This window comes from Caloenas nicobarica, chromosome 3 (genome assembly GCF_036013445.1).
Source record: "Caloenas nicobarica isolate bCalNic1 chromosome 3, bCalNic1.hap1, whole genome shotgun sequence".
Taxonomy (NCBI): domain Eukaryota; kingdom Metazoa; phylum Chordata; class Aves; order Columbiformes; family Columbidae; genus Caloenas; species Caloenas nicobarica.
Window position 1 is genome coordinate 31678920 of NC_088247.1, and position 22095 is coordinate 31701014.

Here is a 22095-nt window from a genome sequence, read left to right on the forward strand (position 1 = left end):
CAGTTCTTTGTCCTGCGATGCTCTGGATTCATGTCTCTTCTCTTTTATTACAAAATTCTTGTTTATAATTGTTAATTATATGAGGTGTTTTGTGTTCTGACTGAATTTCATCTTACTGAGTTTCGTTTTTAGAGACACACACTCTAACAGCAGAATTGGCCAGTGCAGAGCCAGTAGTGCCATCAAACGTGCAGACTAAGAATAAGCAAATATGAAAAATTTTTTTTTTTTTTCACAGTTCACTGAAAAGCAATGCGGGGTAAAGCTATGGAAAAAAAAAAGGCATCTGCAGTTTTATTGGTTAGTTACATTTTAAATAGAATAATGCATTTAAGTAGAAATCAAATATACATTAGAAAAATCTAATGCTGATTGAAAGCAGCCTGACTTTAAAAAAATAATTGAAGTCTATTTAAATGCATAGATCTCAGAGTTTTCTGGTCCATTTTTGTTGGGAAAATGTGAAATGCTGGTTCTATGTCGGTGCTCAGGACTAAATGAGTAGCACAGTTTACTCAACTGTTAAAAGTGGGTTATCAGTAAATAGTTACTCTCTTGTGTTCTCGCTCAGACTCAGTGCAGGCTTGGGACTTGTTTCTAGAAAGACCTGAGAGACTGATGGCCTGGAACAGTGGCGTGTTTGGGTTTTGTTTTTCTTTGGTTGTTTATTTGTGGTTTTGTTTTGTTTGGTACTGGGAAAGATTCTGATATCAGGCCTAATTCTTAACCATAATCTTAGGCTTTAGCCTTGAGAAAAACCTCCTGGAATGTAGCAGTAATGGTAGCCCCAGGTAGGCAAACTGTGCTGCTCAGGGTCAGGTTAGGAGATGGAGATAGGGGGTTTATCAGAGGTCACACTGTGCTTGTCCCTTCTTTTCACAGCTGTGCTTTCACATATACTGGAGGTGAAACAAAAAACAGGAGCTCCAGTTCAGAATAAGCAATGGAACTGGGGGAGGAAGCCTGGGAAAAAAATATCAAGGAAATGATGTATTCATCATTTTTTACTAACACTGATAATAAAGTTAAAATCAATCTGACATTTAAAGCAACATGTTAACATGGATGAGTTTTATGAGTGGCTTTCAGGTTTTTTATTTTTGCATATTTGTACTTTTTTAGAACTTACTTGGAACAGAAACCTTTTTCTAATCTTTAGAAACTTTTTTAACAGTTACATATGCATTTGCTTTATAATGTTGTAAGACAAGAAGAAAAAGTTTTAGAGAAATGCCTATCAATGCATTTGTAGAAATACTTTATTTTGAGAGCACTGCACTGTTGTAATTTTTTGAAAATTTTTCTGTTTGGCTGCTGTTAAAGTAGCAGTATGTATTTTTAGGTTTTATTCTGATCAATGTAAAGAAGAGAATTTTGAATAAATTAGCCTACCCAAGGAGGCAAACTGATTTTTTTTGTACCCTATGGGGGCATCTTCAGATGCATGTCAGCTCTTCAGAAAACTCTTAGAGTTGAAATGATCTGTAAATGCTTAGATAGAGTTACAGGGTTGTGATATTGTAACTAAAACTGCGAAGACAACTGTAGGGTACTTATCATATTTTGGCAAACATATCCTATTATGAAAGTATATTCTGTTTAAGCAGTGTTAGCCCATGGCAGAGTTAGAAGTAGTATTTCTCAAGTCAGTGTCTATCATAATTCTCTCCTAACATTAACAAGAGTCACACTGGTATAAAAGATCAACACTTCATTTCTCAGAAAGTAGCTCATAGTCCTATTGTGGTGAGACCTTGGTTTGTTGAGACTTCTAAAGACCGACTGCTCATGATCTGGCAACTGCCTTCCTGTTTTGCTTTGGTATGATGTAATTTTGTAACTCAGGACTTTATGGTTTTTTATGCTTTTTATGAATGCTTACATTTAAAAAGTAAAAATACTAGAAGCTGACAGGATGTTACTTGGGAATATATATATATACATTTGTTCTGTGAATAACACATGATATGGTAGTGTTAAAAGCAGGAACTTTTTTTTTCGCTCTTCGAATAATTAGCTTAGGAGCGGCAGTAGCTCTTAGCAAGTCAACTTATTTTAAATATCCTCAGCATAATACTGTACTCCTATACTGTACTTTCCTGCCAAACCCCTTCTTGATTTTTAAGCATCCATGAGCTGTGATTGATACAAAGTATAGCATTGAATCCAATAGAACAGACTTCACATAGTAGCGAAATGATTAGAGCGTCTTTACAAACACAGCGCATCTAAGATACAGTAATATGAGCAATTTACTGTGCAATGTGCCGTGCTGCTTGACTGGATTTTTCCCTGAAAGTTTGTACCACGCAAATGAGAGCTCGCATCACTTCTGTAATTCACTACAGACAGTTACCATAGGTCAAGTGGTGTGAAGTAGTTCGGAATGTTAAAACTCTCCTTCAGGTGGGTGCTGACGTGAAACTGCTCAGGAATATCATTCCACTTCAGACTTGCACCTGATTATCACTTTCAAGCATAGGCAAGGCCTTTTATATTCATCGTAGGGGTTTTTTGTACACAACGGTCCCAGAACTGAAGGGTAAAGCATGCAAAGCAATTTCTCCTCTAACAATCTTAGTCCTGACGCCTGTTGCTTATTAAATCTTTTGTTTGCTTTGGGCTCGCATTAAACTCTTAATGCTCCTTTAGTTTACTGTCTCCTGGAGCACTCTTAGAAGAGCTCAGCTTACAATTACACAAACACCTTTCCCCAGGAATCTGAACTCATACGCTTCAATAAATGACTTGAAGGACTTCTTCAGAATTGTTGCACTAAATGTAAGTGAAGCAAATACGAATCTTGTTGGAGACACAAGACGTATTCCAAGAGAATGAAATATAAAGCTATCATGATTTTATAGCAGGATAAAATGCCTTACTATTTTAGAGAGACTCCTCATCACAGCAGAAAAGACTTTCATAGTTCTGAATGTGGGTATACAAAAGGAACTCCCAAATGGGAAAACACTGTACAGGCTAGGTAGCTGTCTGCCTTAAATTACTCTCCTTTTTGTATTTTTTTTTCCACTTTTTGCCTGTTTAGGCTTTTCTCCTGTGTTCCTCTCACCAGACCTTAGCACAATTGCAGTTACTCTTTTGTTTCTATATATATATTTTTTTTACCTTATTTTTTGTCTGGGATATATTGGTAATTTTCTGGATAACTTGATATTCTCTTATTTCCTCACACCACTTTTCTACTACTTCCAAGAAAACCATGGATGGCGACAGTGATGGTGAGCCAGAAAAGAGAAACTTGAGTTAGTAAGACTTCTATCTGCAGCCTGTGCATTTATACCAAGAGGATTTTTTTTTCCCTACTTAATTTCCTGTGGTGATATTTTCATGGAAAACAGGGCAGATCTGGCTATTCTCGACTTTTGGGACAGGTTTTTTCCCCAGTTCTTATGAAATTTATTACTTGTATTGGGAAAACAATGTTTACAGTAGATTTTCTGACATCCCCAGCAGCTGTAAGAGATGTTTAATGAAATGAAAATGGAATGTTTGCAGTTCATAAATAGAAATTCTGTTACAGGCTGAAGAAATGACAGGGTGTATTCAGGGCTAATTGTCATCTTAGTTGAACTATCATAACTTCTGATTATTTTGAAATACTTGATTGAAACCAAATATGGATGATGTACAGCTTGGTTTCAATGCAGGATGAGAAGCGTTCTCAGGAATCTATTCAGATTGTCACAAGAAATGCTCATGGGCAGACTGCATTTTCCAGTGAAAAAGAGCAGATTTCCAGTGTTAACTCACACTCGTGACTGTCATGACAAAGCAGTTATTTGACAAGTTCACTTTTTGGCCTTGTTGCTTTCCCTTGATAATCTAACCAATCCTAAAACATAGTAGTTGAATCCAGAACTGAAAATGAAAGGTTTCTGGAGAGATCACTTTCTAGTTTAGAAGAACTTGTTCGGAGATGAGATTTACCCTTATTACTGACTGCAATAATAAAACCTGAAGAGTAAGACTGCATTGCTTCCCCTCCATACTCACATGTTTAGAAATGGCATTGTCTGCTCAACTGATGTGAAGGCAGTTCCTAGTTGTATAGGAATGTGAGAGTGTAACAACTTATCAGTTTGGTATCTCTTCACTTCAGAATTAGTAATAAGTTCTAAAGAACAGAAGTCCTGTTGTTTAAGAGAGAAAATATGCATATATAATCTTTCTTGTAATTGTTAAAAATTTAGCTGATCCCAAGGCTACCTCTCTACTTATTATTCCTATTTTCTGCCCATCCTTTGACAGGTTTATCACCAGTACCTGAAATGATGTCTGAGGTGACAACAGTGGGTGGAATTTACTTTTGTTGAAGGGAAGGCAGCATGAAATGTCAGAGCCCTTGGCTTGGTAAAGTCTGAACAGAGCTGATAAAATGCATTGACTGGGTTTCTGTGCTTGGACGAGAGATGTTGCTTGGTTTTTGGTTACAAATAGAATAATTCAGCGTTGTGCCTATATGTGACAGGGTGAAGTGCTCAAAGGCCAAATTAGCTCATCTTCAGCAGAAGTCATTTGTTCACTCTGGAAATAAGGCAGAAGTATGACAAGACCAGTGGCTCTAGGACTGGTGCTCTGCATCTCCAGATACTTTGGAGTGGTTGTTTTTTTTTTATGAAAACAATTTCTGAACAGAGTATTCATCTAGACTGATGATCTCTATATTGAGTCCCAAATACTTGTAATCAAAGCTATGCAACTGGTGAGGGGGAAGGACATTTGTTAGTGAGGCTCATGATCTCAGATGCAGTGGCCAAGAGAAATAGCTTATTTTAGGTTTTTGGGAATTAGTAACAATCTCCTAGAATTGCCGATCAGAGGAAGTAAGCTTTGAAATAGATGATTACACAGTTCACGAATAAGCCAAGAGGAAATGTGTGATTTTTAGAACTGAGGTTCCAGAAAGAATAAAATCTGCCTAAAATACACCCTTGAGTAATGGCAACTGGTGGGATTCTTTGTGACACAGCACTGCGCTTATGAACGGGTTTCTGGTACCCAATCCAAATAATTTAGTTTGATTGAATCTACATGCTGCTAAGTTAAAAGCATATGAAAGTGGCAAAGAGGTTCAGGATATCAAGTTTGAATCAATCATATTTTCTGAATTTTTAAAAAACTTGGCATGTCTTATTTGATGTAAAATAAAAACTGTAAAAAGACAATCTTTCTTAAACTTTTGTTTAGTTTTGCATCTCGTATGATGATACCTATGCCTTACAAATAATGAGGAGAAGCAGTGAGGTTGCTGTGTTGGGTGTTGATAAGAATACCTGTATTGGTATTAGCACAAACAATTTCTGCAACCCTTAATAAAAATAAATACATAGGAGAAGAAGGTGCACAATTTCTCAGAATGCGTATGGAAATTGCCTTATTCAGGTTGGATGGTGAATAAACTTCAGTGGACTCTGGATATGTTCAGTCTCAAAAATTATGAACTGGCACAATCTATTTCCACTACATGGAGTGTGAATATATTATCATGTCCTGCCAATGTTTAGAGAATAGTAAACAAAGTTTCTATATTTAAGAAAGGGTGTAAATTTTGTATGGAGCAGAAGTTTCATATAACTCTAAGTTCACGGGAGGAAAAGGATAATGGGTCTGCATTTTCCATGCTTTCCTAAGACATTGTGTTTAATTTAAGAAGTATTAACTTAGGCAACTGGATAAAATGTGATGTGAGTTTAGAGACTCTGGTGGCACATTTTCAAGAAAGTTATCTTAAAGGAGATTAAATCCATAATACATGTACTGCACTAAAATATGTCACGTGGGCACCTTAAGATGGTTAAATTGGGGTATGATAGGGTACATGAACAGCAAGTTTATAGTAGCTACAATTGAGAAGCATTCAGTCATTGGCTTGGAGAGAGGTTGTCAGTTACCTCTCCCAATATTGTAAGAACCATATTAGTTTTTCTAGTGGTCTGTGAGGAATTTGTGAATCAAGTGGCATGAAGTATTTTTGAAATATCCTAATGAAGGTGGGCAGCATTAGGAAGCACTGGAGTACCATACATGAATTATGACTTGTGGGCAGGGATAGCAAAAGTGGGAGAAATTTATTTTGCAAGATGGTGCTGTTAAAATTGGTTGAATTATAGAATTGCAGAATAGCTTAGGCTGGAAGGGGCCTTTGGAGATCATGCAATTCCCCTGGTCAAAGTGAGGTCAACTAGGACAGGTTGCTTAGAGCTGTGTCCAGTTGAGTTTTGAATATCTCCAGGGCTGGGGACTCCACAGCTTCTCTCTGGGTAACTTTTTCCAGTATTCAACTGCCCCCATAACGGGAGGCGGGGCGGGGGGGGGAAGTTTATTCTTGTGTTTCAATGGAATTTCCTGTGTTTAAATTTACATTCAACGTCTCTTGGTCCTATTTCTCAATACCACAGTCTTTCTCTCCTCTGCTAGTCTAAACAAACTCAACTCACTAAGCCTCTCCATATCTGAAAGGTGCTCTAATCCTTTAATCACCTTAGTGTCCATTTGATGGACTTGCTTTAGTCTGCCTCTGTGCAAGTCTCTCTTGTACCTGTGAGCCCAGAACTGGTTACCTTGCTAGCTCATGTCCAACTTGTCCACCAGGACCTCCAGGTCCTCTTCTGCAAATCTGAATTCCAGCTATTTGACACCCAGTCTGTCCTGGTTAATGGGGTTATTCCTCCCTGGGTGCAGGACTTGGCACTTCCCTTTGAACTTCATGTGGTTCCTGTTGACCCATCCTGTCAAAGGTGTTCTGAATGGCAGCACAACTATCCAGAGTATCAACCGCTTCTCCTCATTTTGTATCATCTGCAACCTTGCTGATGAAGTACTCTTGTCCATTGGGTGGATGTAAATGAAGTAGTACCGTAGTTGGCTCCAGTATCAATGCCTGGATATACCACTAGTGACTGCCCTTGAGCTGGACTTTGCCCGGCAGTGGTTAAATGAATGAGTTACAGAAGCCAGGGTGTGGATTTTCAGGCTGCTCTCACGTGCAGGGTCTTTATTTTCCCCACTTCCATAAGTACTCATTCAAGGAGCAGCTCACACAGCTGGGCCGCCCAGCTGTGAGCTACGCTGTCCATGTAAGCAAACCTTCTTCCAAAGCTGAAATCTGCAGTGACCGTGTTGCTAGTTTAACATGGATCATGAAAATGTAAATAATCCTATTTGCAGCAAGGTAAGCCACTTAGGAAAAAAAAAAAAGTAATTGTTCTGAAGTGTTGGGAAGCTCTCATTCAAGACAGTTTTCCCTGTAACAAATAGAGAAAACACCTATTAGGTTGGACAGGGAAAATGGAGAGCACTCCAGTAAGAAGTTAAAAATACCTGTTTTGTTTATCCTGTGTCAACCTTTAATTATGCCATGGTGACTCTCCATAATATCTCAAGAGGTGGTTATCTGAAGGAGAAGCTAAATAATCTAAAAAAATGTGGGCAACAATAGGTATGGATGGTCTTGGTCAGAGTTGGAAAAATATTTTGCGCTGAAGTCTAATACTATTAAATATATCTGTATTTCCCACAACACTAATTGCATCCCTACTTGATGTAAATTTTATGAACTTCTGGAGCTCTGCACACATCCAGAACTACAGCCAGCTTGTGCAGAAGCTTCACCGTATTCCTGGAACGAGATATGGAAGGGATGGAGGAGTGGTGAGCATGTTCAGAACACTGATAGAAGAGCAGTACAGGCTTTTTTGAGAAGCCAGCTACTGCTGTGTTTTGTGAAACATAGGATGCTCAACCTTTTTCTGTGGTATCCAGCAGTTAGAGCACTGAATACAGGAGAAAATTTAGTAACTTTAAAAAAAGTCTTACCAGTTAGCCTAAAGAACTTCTGCAGAAATTCCTAGCAGAAGATTATTAATAGTACATTAGTATTCTTATACTCCTTTCAGTATTTTGATAATAGGTCTCTTTAAAAAATGGTAAGCAATTGGGTTTGTGTTTATATGCATCTAATAGTCTGTAATTTCTACTGCTTTAAAATAGGATGCTAATTTTAGTGTTGTCATCATTTGTTGGAGCTGTGCAGTAGTAAGGTCAAAAGTCTCCTGAAATGAGAAAAACATATATAGTAGCTGAACTTAAAACCTGTAAAATGAGTGTAGAGTAGTTGTCTTCTTATTAGGGTATTTCCCTCTATTGTGTGCATGTAAAACAACCACTCGAGGGCACCTTTGTATTTGGTTCAGCTGCTAATTTCCTGAATATATTGTCATAGTTTGGTAATGCAATCACTTTTAATCTCTTGAATCTTCTGAGTGATAGCACCCTAAATTTCATATTTAAAGTGAAGCTTAATACAGGTTTCCAATGCTTTAATGTGAACTCTTTTTAATAAAAGGCTGAATAATAACATTCATTTGCATCAGGAGCAGGATTTAGTAAAAACTACAAATAAAATTTGATGAAAACTTTATTTAGTATTTTGACCTTAATGACTGTGTTTGTACAACTATTATCTACCAGCAGAAATATGTTAGTACAAACTGAACTAAAGTAAAATCCTTCTTAGGTTTTGTATGTTGTGTTTTCCGATAGATTTAGTGCTTCTTTAAGCTTACCTTTTTCACTTGAAATTGTCGTCTGGTGCATAGATTACATCACAGCCATGGGGCCAAATAGTGTTTGTTTTGATGCTTTTATGTGAACTATTGACATAGTATGTATTTGGATAGTGCCACTACTAAGTTTTAACTTAATAGTATAGAAGTTTTTAATGGACAAAATAGGGATAGGTAACACATTGCCATGTAAGAGGGCAGGGAACTGGAGAAGTATTGTAAACCTGCAGATCCTTTCATTCTGATCTTACTTTTTTTTGTGAACCAAAGAGTTTCTCACAGGGCATAGGTGCAAATGAAATCTTATGGTACAATTGCAGGTGTATGTATTTTCTTTTTCAGCGCTGAATGTACGTGATACTTTAAAGACAGTATTGAGTTTCATTATGCAAAATGGTTATTTTTATTGTATCAGCTTTCTAAAAAGGAGTTCCAAAACACAAACAATAGAAGGAATTACTAAAATGAAATGACTACAAGTCTTTTGGTCTGAAATGCGATCGAAATTTTGTGGACATATGAGTATAAATGTGGAAACTTAAGAAACAGCTCCTTGCCTTCATTCCCTATTTTAGGTAATTCTCAATTAACTTTTTAAACAAAAGACCCAACGACTCTTAAATTAAGAATTAAATGAAATATTCTGATGCTAGTTGTCAGTTTGCAACGCATTCTTAATGCACACAAGCACATGGACTTTATTCTTTTTCTAGCAGCATGTAAAGTTGCTTGCAGGGGCTGCCATCATTTTTGTCTGGTTCTTTGAAGTGCCAATAATCAAGGCCATCTTAGTTGTCAACTTTCCAGACCATAGTGCTAACATACGTTATCAGAGCAGATCAGTGTGTGCTTCTTTAATTGAATTCTGGAAGATGGTTGGACATTACTTTTCAGATTTTGATGTAGAAATGTAGATGAATTTATTGGTTTACACATGTGGCCAAAAGTGGGGAGGTTTTGGTCACTTGTCTTTAGTAGTTGTGATGACAAATCTTAGTGCCTTTTTGCTCAAATGTCTTTTTCCATTTGATCTAAATTAAACAAAGATATTGTCTACCTTTCCTGCTGTCTGCTCTTCATAATTGGTGTCAGTATTGCCCAACTTTTCTAGAAACTCATACTTTAGCTTTTCTCTCTTTGTTTCCACTGGAATGTAACAATTGGATTAAAACTGACAAATTAGAAAAGTGATAACAGAAGCCAATTATTGCTGTGGAATAGCAATTTTTTGCAAACCAGATTGGTTTTTCCTACACTAAAGAGGGGATGTCTGCTTGTAAACAACAGTATTTTCAGGTACTCTAACTTGGACCCAAGCATGGAGTAATCTTCTTTTACTGATGCTTCTGATCAAGCTTATAGAAACAATTAATTATTAATAAAGGCTGATAAATACCCAATAGAAAACCCATATGTTACTTTGATGTGGTATGACATAGTGCTGCATTTCAGTGATCTCAGTCTCTTAAAAAACAGTTTTAAAGTTATTATTACAACCTTGCTTGGCAATCTTGAGTGGTGATCAGGGTTCTGCTATAAATATTTAAAGTGCATTTATGGCTTTCAACTAATTAAAGGTGGGTTCACCAGGGCTTACTCTGGAGTGAGATGCCTCTAAGTGTCATGGGTGAGTGGTTTGACCTGGGGTTAGTGTAACCTCAGCGTTCCCAGTGCTGGCCATGAATGTAGAAACAGGTCACCGAGCAGATGCTTTCTCAGTTGCCATTTCTGGCAAGCTAGTGAATCTATTTTGGCTACAAACAGGAACAGCTCTGTGAGCTGCTTTAGCACTGCAGTAGTTTCAAAAACAAAGGTTTACTGGAACTATAAGCCAGCAACACACAACTTGTCATCAACCGCTGTTCCTTAGTGGTGTTTCATCTGTTCCATATCTAATACCCCCCATAGCCCATGATGTGTCTGCACTGCAAACAGGACGTAGAAGGTATTAATGCTAACTTTGAATGGCATCCAGGGATTTTGGCAATGAACTCCTCAGAATAGCACTGAAGTTGTTTAGGGATGATTTATGCTAATGAGAATAATTTTTCTTTTTTTTTAGTTTTTTGCTATATATTATGTCTGTAAGGTGTGCTGCAGTTTGCAGGTATGAACATACCACAACCTTTCAAAGTAAGAGTTGGGGGCAGTTACACGGGAGAACAAAACCTGTGAGGTTTTACTGAGATCTCAGAATATCAAGCAACTTCGCTGGTTTGTTAAAATATTGCATATGGGTTAGTTTGAGTTAAGAAAAGTGTTTTAATGTCTCCTTAAAACCAAGCACTTGATGACTGTGGTGTTTGGTTTCTCTTCACGCTTGAAGAAGGCATTAACATCCATAAGAATGACTTGGATGTTAGTGAAAATTCAGTCTTCTAACTGAAAAAATCCCAAGATCATGAAAGTATACCTTTAACACAGCAGTGTTTTATAGGTTTTAGTTACATTTGGTGCTGGTTCTGGTATACAGACGTGACACAATGTGTTGCCTGGGCAGGGGCACGAGCAGAATGGCTGGCCCTGTGGTGCTGGGGCCTGGCCGGGCCCTGCGGAGGCTCCTCCGCGCTCGACCTGGACGGTGCGGGGCTGTGCGGGGCTGGGCGGCTGGGCCGGTGCCATGGGGAACCCTAACAGCTCAGCTGTCCCCTCAGCTTTGGCCTGTCCCAAGGGCGAGTATCTCTCCAGGCTTCGCCGATACCCCAGTCAGCTCTTGCTGCTCTCTGACTGCTTAACCGCTCACCACAATGGGCTGTACCAGCCCGTTTTAATCCGGTTTTATGTTTAACTTTATCCAGCCACTCAGTGTGACTAGATTGGATTTTTTCATTCGGCTTTCCCTATCTGGCGCTGCATGGTAGATAAAAAATTTAAAACGATGTAGTGGTGATAAAGCTGTTTGGCAGCCCGAACTCATGCTGTTGCTTTCGTTATATAAACTTAATCAGTTCTTTATACATTGTAATGTGTCTGCTCTTAAAGATTATCTACAGTCATGTGCCTTTTGTACTCTTGCTTAGTTCAATGTTTGCATATGTGAAGTGTGCTTCCAGGTGCTGTTTTTTAGCCTGAAGTGAAAGTAGCGCTGCTGTTTATCTTTAAACATTACGCTCGGACATGTCTCAACTTGTACATCCTGTTCCATACCCCAGGTTAGACGGCAACTGCTTTTCATTCTGTCCCCTGCTTACGGCTTGCATGACGCTTCTCCAATACTGGATTTGCAAAACTATAATAATTACTTTCAGACCTTCATAGGATTACCTTATGATAGGTCAGATAATCTCTTAATTTATGAAGAAGATATGCAGATTGAGGAGGACTATTATGGAAGGATGGAAATGTGATGCAAACACCTATAGTGCTGATTCTTCCCCAAACCCCAAAATGAAATTCTGCTTACCTGATTCTGTGTGATGAGTAGCTGTTATGTGCTGTTCACCTGTGACAGCTATCAAGCTGAAATTTTCTTAAAATCTGAAGCATACAAAAGAATGAAAGAAAAAAAAAAATCTCATTTTAGAAACTTGAAAGTATACCTAAGATGTGTCATTAGCACACATTTACATTTAATTGAAATCTTAGTAAGGAACACGGTGTTAGAGCTCATGGTTTAATATATGTAGTTACCCAATCATTTTTCTGACATCTTTATTTGATTACAATGTGGTGTAATTGAAATAAACAGGATCCTTGTGTTCCTATAGCAACAGAATGCTACAGTTCGAGAAACTGCTTCATTGCAGCAGATGTATCCATAACTCTTCTAATAACCTGAGCATTTTAAAACAGTAAATTTAAAAATGAGGATTCTGTTTCATATTTCTGCAGGTAAAATTTGGTTTAAAAATAAACTTTTAAAGTATCTTTCCTGAAGCACTACACTGTCTTCCAGGATAAGCATAGGTTCTGAGTTTGTAAAAATACCATATATTCGATGAATATTCCAGCTATATAAGCTATAGTACTGGTAGGATTTTCTGTAAGAAATATGGGGTATTTAGACCACGAGGCAGGTTTGTTTTGGTTTATTTTTTTAGCTTTCAGTTTCCTTTTAGTGCAAGCTGGGTTTTTTTAAACTAAGTGAAAACATGTCATCTAAATTGGTTATTTTGATCCAACGTAATGACCTGCTCTGTAATAGCGTCATTCATTTTTAAGTTTTCCTTGTAGATAGTAGAGGTGACAGAAAACAGCAAAGTGTGAGCTTTGTAGCTCTGAGGATCTTCTACATGTTTGGTAAATGTATTTCAGTTGCATTTTTCTAGTAAGGGAAATAGAAAGATAATGTTTCCATTAAAGTGATCAGCTATGCATAAAGAAATAGGATAGGAAGATGTATGAAAATACATTTAGAGAAATCCTATTTTCTTGAGTAAACTGCATCTGTTGCATATATAACACATACCTTTTGGATAGTTCTGGAAGTCTAGTGTTGCTAATAGCGATTTTACATACTGATTCCTAGAAAAGAAGTATCACCTGTCTGGAAGGTCTGGCATCCTATCGCTAGGATGTAGCTTTATATTAACCTTTAGTTGTTTGCTCATTCAGAGTGCTCTTGGAGAAGAATTAATTAGAACTTTAATTAATGTATAACCTTCAGAGTTATTCTGCATTCTTCTTAATAAAAATATTCTGTTACAGTGAACAAGAACAAAGGCACTCTTCTCTCTCCCCCTCCTCTGGGATGGTGTGCCTTCGTGCTTCAGGACATTAATATTTCAATAGTCACACTGGGTAAAATTGAACAATGGATGAAACCTAATTATTTTTCTTAGGCCTGTGATATGATCTTATCCAGGTTCATTTTCTTATATTTTATTCTAGTGAATTTCATTATAGGTCACTCATTCCTACCTGACAGATTTCCTTTAAAAATCATACCGATTAAAAAAAAAAAAGGAAATACTTTTTCTCCTCTCTCTTTTTTTTTTTTTTTTTGGTTATGTTGTATTTTTTTTCTCCACCCCCAAAATTATTGAAAAAAAAGAATGAAAATCACGTCTCTAAGCTCCCTCTGCTCACTCCCTTCCCAGCTGTTCTTGCTTATTTTCTTTCTCATTTCTTTCCTGTTTTGCACAGATCTCCTCTTCTGATGCTGCTCAGCCTTTGGCATCCTCTCCTTCTCTGCAAGCTGCTGCCGAGAAGAGCAAAGCAGAGGTATATTGGTTTTGGGTGTAGCTCTTGTCAGGTTACTGCTTTGCACAAATGTTTACATTTATATAGAGTAATTTCACTGAGCTAACTAGACAATTTGAGTTGCTGGTATTACTTCAGGCATTTATAGTACTTCTTTCCTTGCTTCCTGGACTAGATACATGAAAAAAACCCAATACAGCGAGACAAATCACATGTGTGATTGTGATATGTGAAAATTCTAGTTCTGCTCTGATTTAATGTCACAAAACTGTGGAAACGCAATTTCATTCCCAGCATGAGTGCCATTGTCCTCTCTCCTCAGGAATAATTTTTGGTAGTTTTTTAATATATACGTGGTTGTTTTAGAATCTAAATTATCAGTACTGTTCCAGCCATCTAGTTCAGTTTCCTTGGAGATCAATATAGAATTAATTCAGTGACACTTCTGTCAACTCATACTGGTTTTAATATCCCTTCTAGCTGGGATATGTGTGTATGTCCTGACCTTACATTTACTGTTTAGAAGGGCCTTTGACAAACAAGACAAACCAAAGTAGATGAGTCATCATTTGTATGAACTTTATTAAATGTCACAATTTGCAACAATAATGGAATACATTTTTTTAGAATGTGAATGCTCAATGTTAGACTCTTTTGGCTATTTCATTCTAAATTGAGACTGTATACAGTATGTGATAGAACTTAGAATCTAAACATAAACCCTGTCTTTTCTCCTAAATACAGAAAACATGGACAGATGTTATAAATTATTTTAGTTCAGCTATATTTAAACATTAATTAAAATTTAAATGACAGTGCCATGGACTAGACCACAAATCTTGCTGGATTTGACATGTTTTTTAAGTTGTACCAGGAACAGCAGCAGCCACTTGGAATGAAGCTTGCCTTTGCTTTCTCACACATCTCTCTTGATGCATTCAAATTTGAAAGTTTGTCTCTGTGGCTAGTATGCCATGTTGCTAAAAATGAACCTTGGAGAAAAAAAATGAATAATTTTTGCGTTGAATTTTAAAACCAGTATGAGTTTAGTTTTATTATCTTCATTTTGCTTTTTGACTGCTTTAGCAAGTAATGAAACTCTTAAGTTGAAATTCTGGCATGAAGACAGCATCTGAGAAATGTTTTTATTTAGCCTTAATTCATTTTTCTCTAATGGAGCTGAAGCAGAAAGCTCACATATTGAAATTGTGAAATGCGAAGATGAAGGACTTATGGGTTTTCAAGTCCACAATGAAAATGAAGCAAGTGAAAATAAAGGCACTGGGAATCAAGGGAGTTCCTGTAGGCTTTGTGAGGTGTATAGGCAGAAACGCTGGTGAACAGTTTAAATCTTCATATATTCACTATGAAACTGTCAAGTATTTGTTAAGGACAACTTTATTTATATTTGGTCACCTTTATGGAGTGTTCACCATATGAAACTTACTGCAAGCCCTCCTTGTTCTTGAAGTCCTGAAGAATAAAAGTTTCTAGATACTTTTTTTCCTCTAGAGGTGAGGTTTCTGTAACAAAACATTTTAAAAAATTGTTGAAGTCAAACTGGAAAAGAGGACGTTGTGTAGATGATCATATGCAAAAGGTTTAGCTCTCCTTTCACCTAAACATATTCAAGTGAAGTTAAGGTACTGTGTTTAAAAAGTAAGTGTGCTGTTATGAGACTTCCAGCAACCTTTCCCAGGAGGAAACAAGTCACAGTGGCCTAAGATGTAGAAAAGCTTCCACAGGAGAAGAGATTAAATAATTTAAATCATTCAGCTTGGGAAAGTTGGAGTGGGAACAAGGAATGAACGACTTTTGGAAAGGTTATTGCTCTGGCAGTATACTTGTGTGCAGTACATGGTTGTGGTCACAGGATTTTGGGAATCTTTAGAATGCAGGCTGGTAGGAAGATCAGTGACACACACCGTAATGCGAGAAGGCCAAGCTTTGTTGGAAAGACATGGCCATGCAGTTGTAATCATAGTTCAGTAAGTCTGCAAATCTCAGGCGATTAGGATGGCTTCAAAATAAAACACTGTGATGTCCCAGTCATGCAGACCTTTTCGTGAACACCTGGCACTGCCACAGGTGTGGTACGGTGTTGGCCAGACCTCTGGTTTGGACTACTATACTCTTTTTTGTGTTCCAGTGCTCACTAAGGTCTAAGTTGGTCTCTGTTTCTGTTCTTCAAAACAGACATTCCAGATTGCCCTTAACTGCAGTTTCATGGCTGTGGTCACTGCTTCCTGTTGCTGAAGTGACACCCACATTTAAGCAGATGCTTGGTGTGATAATCTCATTTTCCAGGACCCAAGTATTCAGGTTAACACCTGATGAAATCATTCACAGGGGTTAGTTGGGACTTGAGTAACCTCAATTGACAAACACCACTCCATCTGGTACATATGGTGAAAGTTTTGAAAATTGACTTTTTGAAGTTGTGAAGAATGTGTAACTTGTGTCCCCTCCATGCCCAGTCCCCGGCCCCTGCTCCCCACCCTACCCAAAAAAACCCCCGCACACAAAACCACTTCATCTTAATGTTAGAGCTATTTTAATCAAAGATCATGTTACACAGATTTAAAAATTATGTATATTGGATGCTAAAAAGGAAAAAAAAATCCTTATTGGCAGAAACCTGTAGCCTAGTAAGCTGTTTTATTTTTTTATACTGGAGCTGCATGGACAGTTATCTAACTCTCAGTCTAACCTCCCAACCTTCCTCCTAATATTGGGAAACTTGCTGAAAAAATAGTGTTATGTGGAACAAAGCTGTTTTGAGGCTTTGAACAGAGGGATCCAAATCTAATGACTGAAAGAACGTTTAGGAGCTGCTGTCTCATCTCCTTTATTAGCCACGATAAATGCTTGTTCCATGCATTTTAATGTTCGAGTACCCTCACTAGTACTATACTGTAGTACTTCTGTAATATCGTTATGATGCATTCAGGTAAAGGGATCTCTGTTGTTTTCTCTTTCTGGAACAATTTAACGTCTTATGAATCATCAGGTCTGTCATATGGTCCAAGTCAACTTTCTACATTCAACAGTGGGTTTTTTTTAAGACTACTACGTTAGCTTTAAAAATTAGTAACTCTCTGCAGAAAACCGCATGCAAATTACCCTCCTATAGTTCTTTGGTCAAAGAGACTGACATCCATCCTAATGACAGAGGTTATCAGAGTTAACTGGAGTACTTGTAGATGTTTTCTTCTTTTCAGATCTGCTGAGCTTAGGAGAAGCAGCATTTTTTTTTTTTTTCCTTCTGCTTATAAGAAATGCAGATGAGCAGGTGATATAGCGAATTTATTGAATTGTCAGAGTTACACTATTTTTAGTGGTACTATATTTGAGAATTTATTGAATTCTCAGAGTTAATATTTTTAGTAGTTCTATTTCAGCAAAATGAGTCACTTCTGGAAACAGAACAGATATAGGCATAAATTGAATTAAAAGGGCGTAACTGAAGATCTCTATATTCTGTATGACTATGGACATTCAATATGTTTGCAAACGCTTTGTTATTAAGTACTAGCAAAATGCCTTTTTTTTTCAGAAGGAAAAAGAAAAAAAGAAAGAAGAGAAAAAGAAAGAAAGAGAATCAGAAAAACCATCAAAACAATTAGCAGTTGAAAAGGTAAGAATAGTTTATTTTTTCTGGTTATTTAAAAATTACATGTTATACACATGTACAAGCATTTGGAAAAAATGAAATTTTTAATGTGTGTGTGTATATATGCATGCATATGTGCATGTGTATATATTCGTGCATGTATATATATATGTACATGTGTGCGAATAGTAATCAGGATAATCCACATAAATGGTTTACTTGTGCATACAGAGTTTGGTTTACCATACGATGAGGAATGTGTTTGGGGGAGGAGGTGAGTTCAGATTTGTTAAGATTTAAACTCAAATAATTAAGGTTTTAAAGATGTACTATTGCTATACTTGCACAGAAAATTTTCCGTTTTATTCAGTGCTCTATGGTCAGTTAATACTCTTTTCATAAATGAATCCATTCTAAATGTAAGTGGATAATTTATGGAACTGAATTAATAACTTCAGTCTAGGTAACCTGAAAAGATTCAACTAGATCATGTCACGAAGCATGACAGACAAACCAGTTAAGGTGCTTTACACAGCTATATTTAAGCATAATGAGCAGCCTTAGCAATGTAGGTACAATTAAATCATGTACACTTCTGCATAGAGTTAATATTAAACAAAAACAGAATGGGTAATTTAAGTATGAAATGCAATAATTTCTAAGACAGATGTCCTCTCTCAGATAATGCAAATCCATTAGTGTGTACTGATCTGCAGTGTAGTCCACAGAATGCACTGGAGTCTCCATCTGTCAGTTTATTCCCCAATAGTGCTGTGTTACAATGATGAAAAATGTTGTGTATTCATACATTCTCATTGCAGATGTATTTCTAGTTCAGTTTTCAAATAGAAGTATTTTATTTTGCATAATAAAACAAGATACAAAAATATGTGCACACTTGGAGAGGAAAAATGCCCCTCCCCAATACAAATATCTTTTTTCTGAAATTGGAAAGCAGTTTTGGAATAAATTAGTACAGAAGCAAACTGTTATGACAATTTGCATAGCTTCACTGAGCTAGTGGAAAAGGATATCCTTATTGATATGGTAGGAGGTTTAAGCACATTTATGCATGACAATAATTTTTTTATTATTATTATTGAAGCTTTATAAGGGCATCCAATCAAATTAAACGTTTTATTCTGGTCCTTATAACAGTATACTTTAGTTATAAAGGCTAAAAACATTGCTGTGGTTTGGAAATCTTAACTTTCTAAAACCCAGAGCTCTAGTTTTTATATTTGTCTGGGGGGTAGATGGTTTCCCTTTGCCAGGATGCCTGATCCTTGCCACGTGGCTGGGAATACTTGCTTGGGTGAGGAAGAAAGATGGCAGTGCAAAGTTAGAGCTGAAGGACTATCCTAGGACTTGAAATAAAACTGAATTCAAATGCAACTGATTAGATTTGCATTTGAAATGTCTTTAGATTACCGGTTAATTATTAAGAAAGTAAAAAGAAGTTATTTTGATTTTAAATGCTTGTACTACAAAATGTGGAATTTGGTAAATATATCTGCGTTAGATAATAGTGCTGTTGTAACAGCTGCAAAATGTTAGACATACTGCAGCATATTTTATTTCATTATTAATGTGTCAGCACTGATTGCTCAAATGGAACTCATCTATGTGTCATCGTTTTAATTTAAGAGCTTCTTTAAGCTTGGGCTTTTTCAAGGCTTTTAAGGATCATTCAAAATAAACTATTTTTAGATACAACCTGTAAGCTTTACATAATTCAAATTGCAGTCACTTTCTAGAATCCAGAGGAAAGCGACCTATATGAAAACCTTGAATTTCCATTGGAAAGTACTGGTGAGGTAGAGGACCAAAAGGTTTTGTTTTTGTATATGGAATAATAAATACATTGCTGCTTTTGTAGTGTGATTCTGCTTCAGGGAGCTGATAAACATTAATATTCTCTTAGTTTGACTAATAATAATACACTTCACATCCATTGGAGACTGTCTACAGGACTATCTATAGGAGATCAATAGGGGAATACTGGTATCTTGACCATAGTGTTGTGTTTTCAGCAACCACGTCAAACAGGAGATGGTTGTTTATCCCAGTTCTCAGCTTTCTGGAGAAGGAAACAGAATGTGAGAATTATTTGGACACTTTGGATGTGAAGTCAGTGGTCGCCTTTGTTGCAGGTGTGGTTTATCTCCAGTCTAGACATTGCAGGCTTGGGAAGTTAATGAACTAAAAACACAAGACCAAGCAATTGGCAGTTCTACCACAATTTTGAGACTGATCTTGATTAAGGTAATTCAAGCAGTGTTTTAGCCATCCTGTAGATCAATAAAGATGGAAAAAATTACAGGCTTTAAACTGGTAAAAAGTTGAAGCTATAGAAAAATTCAGATCTCTTTACAAGTGTCATGTACTCCTGCAAGTTCCTAGTGTCTTCTTTTTTTATATCTTATATTAAGTTTCTTAGCTCTTAAAACAATAATATGCATCCTAAAATATTAAAATGTTGACATTCAATTCTCACGTTCTCGTCTTTGCTTCACAGAACTGACTAATCTGCTCCTGCATCTGCGTAAGAGCCTTTCTCGCCTTTAACATGCTGAATGTCTAGCATGATTTCTGTTGCATTTTCAAACACTGCTGAAAGCTTGTAGCATTGACTTAGTAAACTGTGTTATTCCAGTATTACATTAATGTGTCAGGTAATTATGGCATAAAAGATACTTGGTTGATTAGCGTGCTTTGATAAGTAAAAAGAGCAGAAAATAATCTTTTAACTGATTTAACAATAGTGGACTTTCTTATTGAAATAGCTTTTCAGTAAGAATCCTTACGTTCTTAAAGTTGGTTTCATGCGACACGTTTTTTATGAATGTTTGAGTTAGGGACAATGAGGATGTAGAGCAGAATTTCCTCTAAGATCAGAGAGATCTACTGCAGAACAGTAAATATCTACTGCAGAACAGTAAATAGCAAGGATGCTTTTTTGACACTATTTTTCTGGGCCGTTCTGCTTTCTATGGCAAAATTACTGGTGAAGCTGTAATTTAACAAGATCTTACTGTGTCAGCTACAGATTGAGTCTGGTCCAGTGATCAGTGTTTTATTGGAAGCAGCTAACAACATGATGCTCCACATCACATCTGCAGAATTCTAAATAAAATAAGTGACATTTCCAAGCTACTGGAAGATGTAATATTTTTTCGGTCTAATTGAAGGAAGTTGAGAAACTCATGTAACTTACCCAGGGTCCTTCTTCCCTCTCTTCCCCCTCTCCCTGTCCCATTTCCACAGTGAGAGACCTCAGGTTTCCTTACTGCTCATGCTTAAAATAACCTTATCCTTACGGTTACTTTGGAGAAAAAGGAAAAAAAAAGCAAGAAAACTGCTGGAACAATTATTACACAGTTCTTCTTGACATGAATCACAGAATCACAGAATGTTAGGGATTGGAAGGGACCTCGAAAGATCATCTAGTCCAATCCGCCTGCCAGGGCAGGAACACCTAGGTGAGGTTACACAGGAAGGCGTCCAGGTGGGTTTTGAATGTCTCTAGAGAAGGAGACTCCACAACCTCCCTGGGCAGCCTGTTCCAGTGTTCCGTCACCCTGACTGAGAAGAAGTTTCTTCTCAAATTTAAGTGGAACCTCTTGTGTTCCAGCTTGAACCCATTACCCCTTGTCTAACTGTTGGTTGTCACCGAGAAGAGCCTGGCTCCATCCTCGTGACACTCACCCTTTATATATTTATAAACATTGATGAGGTCACCCCTCAGTCTCCTCCAAGCTAAAGAGACCCAGCTCCCTCAGCCTTTCCTCTTAAGGGAGATGCTCCACTCCCTTAATCATCTTCGTTGCCCCGCACTGGACTCTCTCCAGCAGTTCCCTGTTCTTCTTGAACTGAGGGGCCCAGAACTGGACACAATATTCCAGATGAGGTCTCACCAGGGCAGAGTAGAGGGGAAGGAGAACCTCTCTCGACCTACTAACCACCCCCCTTCTAATACACCCCAGGATGCCATTGGCCTTCTTGGCCACAAGGGCACAGTGCTGGCTCATGGTCATCCTGCTGTCCACCAGGACCCCCAGGTCCCTTTCCCCTACACTGCTCTCTAATAGGTCATTCCCCAACCTATACTGGAACCTGGGGTTGTTCCTGCCCAGATGCAAGACTCTACATTTTCCCTTGTTATATTTCATTAAATTTTTCCCCGCCCAACTCTCTAGCCTGTCCAGATCTTGCTGGATGGCAGCACAGCCCTCTGGCGTGTCAGCCACTCCTCCCAGCTTGGTGTCATCAGCAAACTTGCTGATAGTACACTCAATTCCCTCATCCAAGTCATTGATGAATATATTGAATAGTATTGGTCCCAGAACTGACCCGTGAGGCACTCCACTAGATACAGGCCTCCAACCAGACTCTGCCCCATTGATCACGACTCTCTGGCTTCTCTCCTTCAGCCAGTTTGCAGTCCACCTCACTACCCGATCATCCAGACCACACTTCCTCAGTTTTGCCGTGAGGATGCTGTGGGAGACTGTGTCAAATGCTTTACTGAAGTCAAGGTAGACCACATCCACTGCTCTGCCATCGTCAATCCACCTTATTACGTCTTCATAAAAGGCTATGAGGTTGGTCAAGCACGACTTCCCCTTGGTGAAGCCATGTTGACTGCCCCTGATGACCCTCTTATCCTTGATATGTCTTAAGATGGCACCAAGGATAAGGTGTTCCATCACTTTCCCAGGGATGGAGGTGAGGCTGACTGGTCTATAGTTGCCC

The 22095-nt window shown here is 37.7% G+C and overlaps 1 protein-coding gene across 2 annotated transcripts in view; it reads left to right on the forward strand.

The window, feature by feature from the left end:
- The window catches only part of SMAP1 (small ArfGAP 1), a 95581-nt gene that overhangs the window by 34172 nt on the left and 39314 nt on the right, over positions 1-22095 (forward strand). The window contains exons 5-6 of one of the 2 annotated variants that reach the window (XM_065631465.1): positions 13671-13748; positions 17284-17364. In XM_065631465.1, the coding sequence (XP_065487537.1) occupies positions 13671-13748; positions 17284-17364 (159 nt within the window). The remainder of the gene's footprint in view (positions 1-13670; positions 13749-17283; positions 17365-22095) is intronic. The other variant, XM_065631466.1, reaches the window with a different exon arrangement.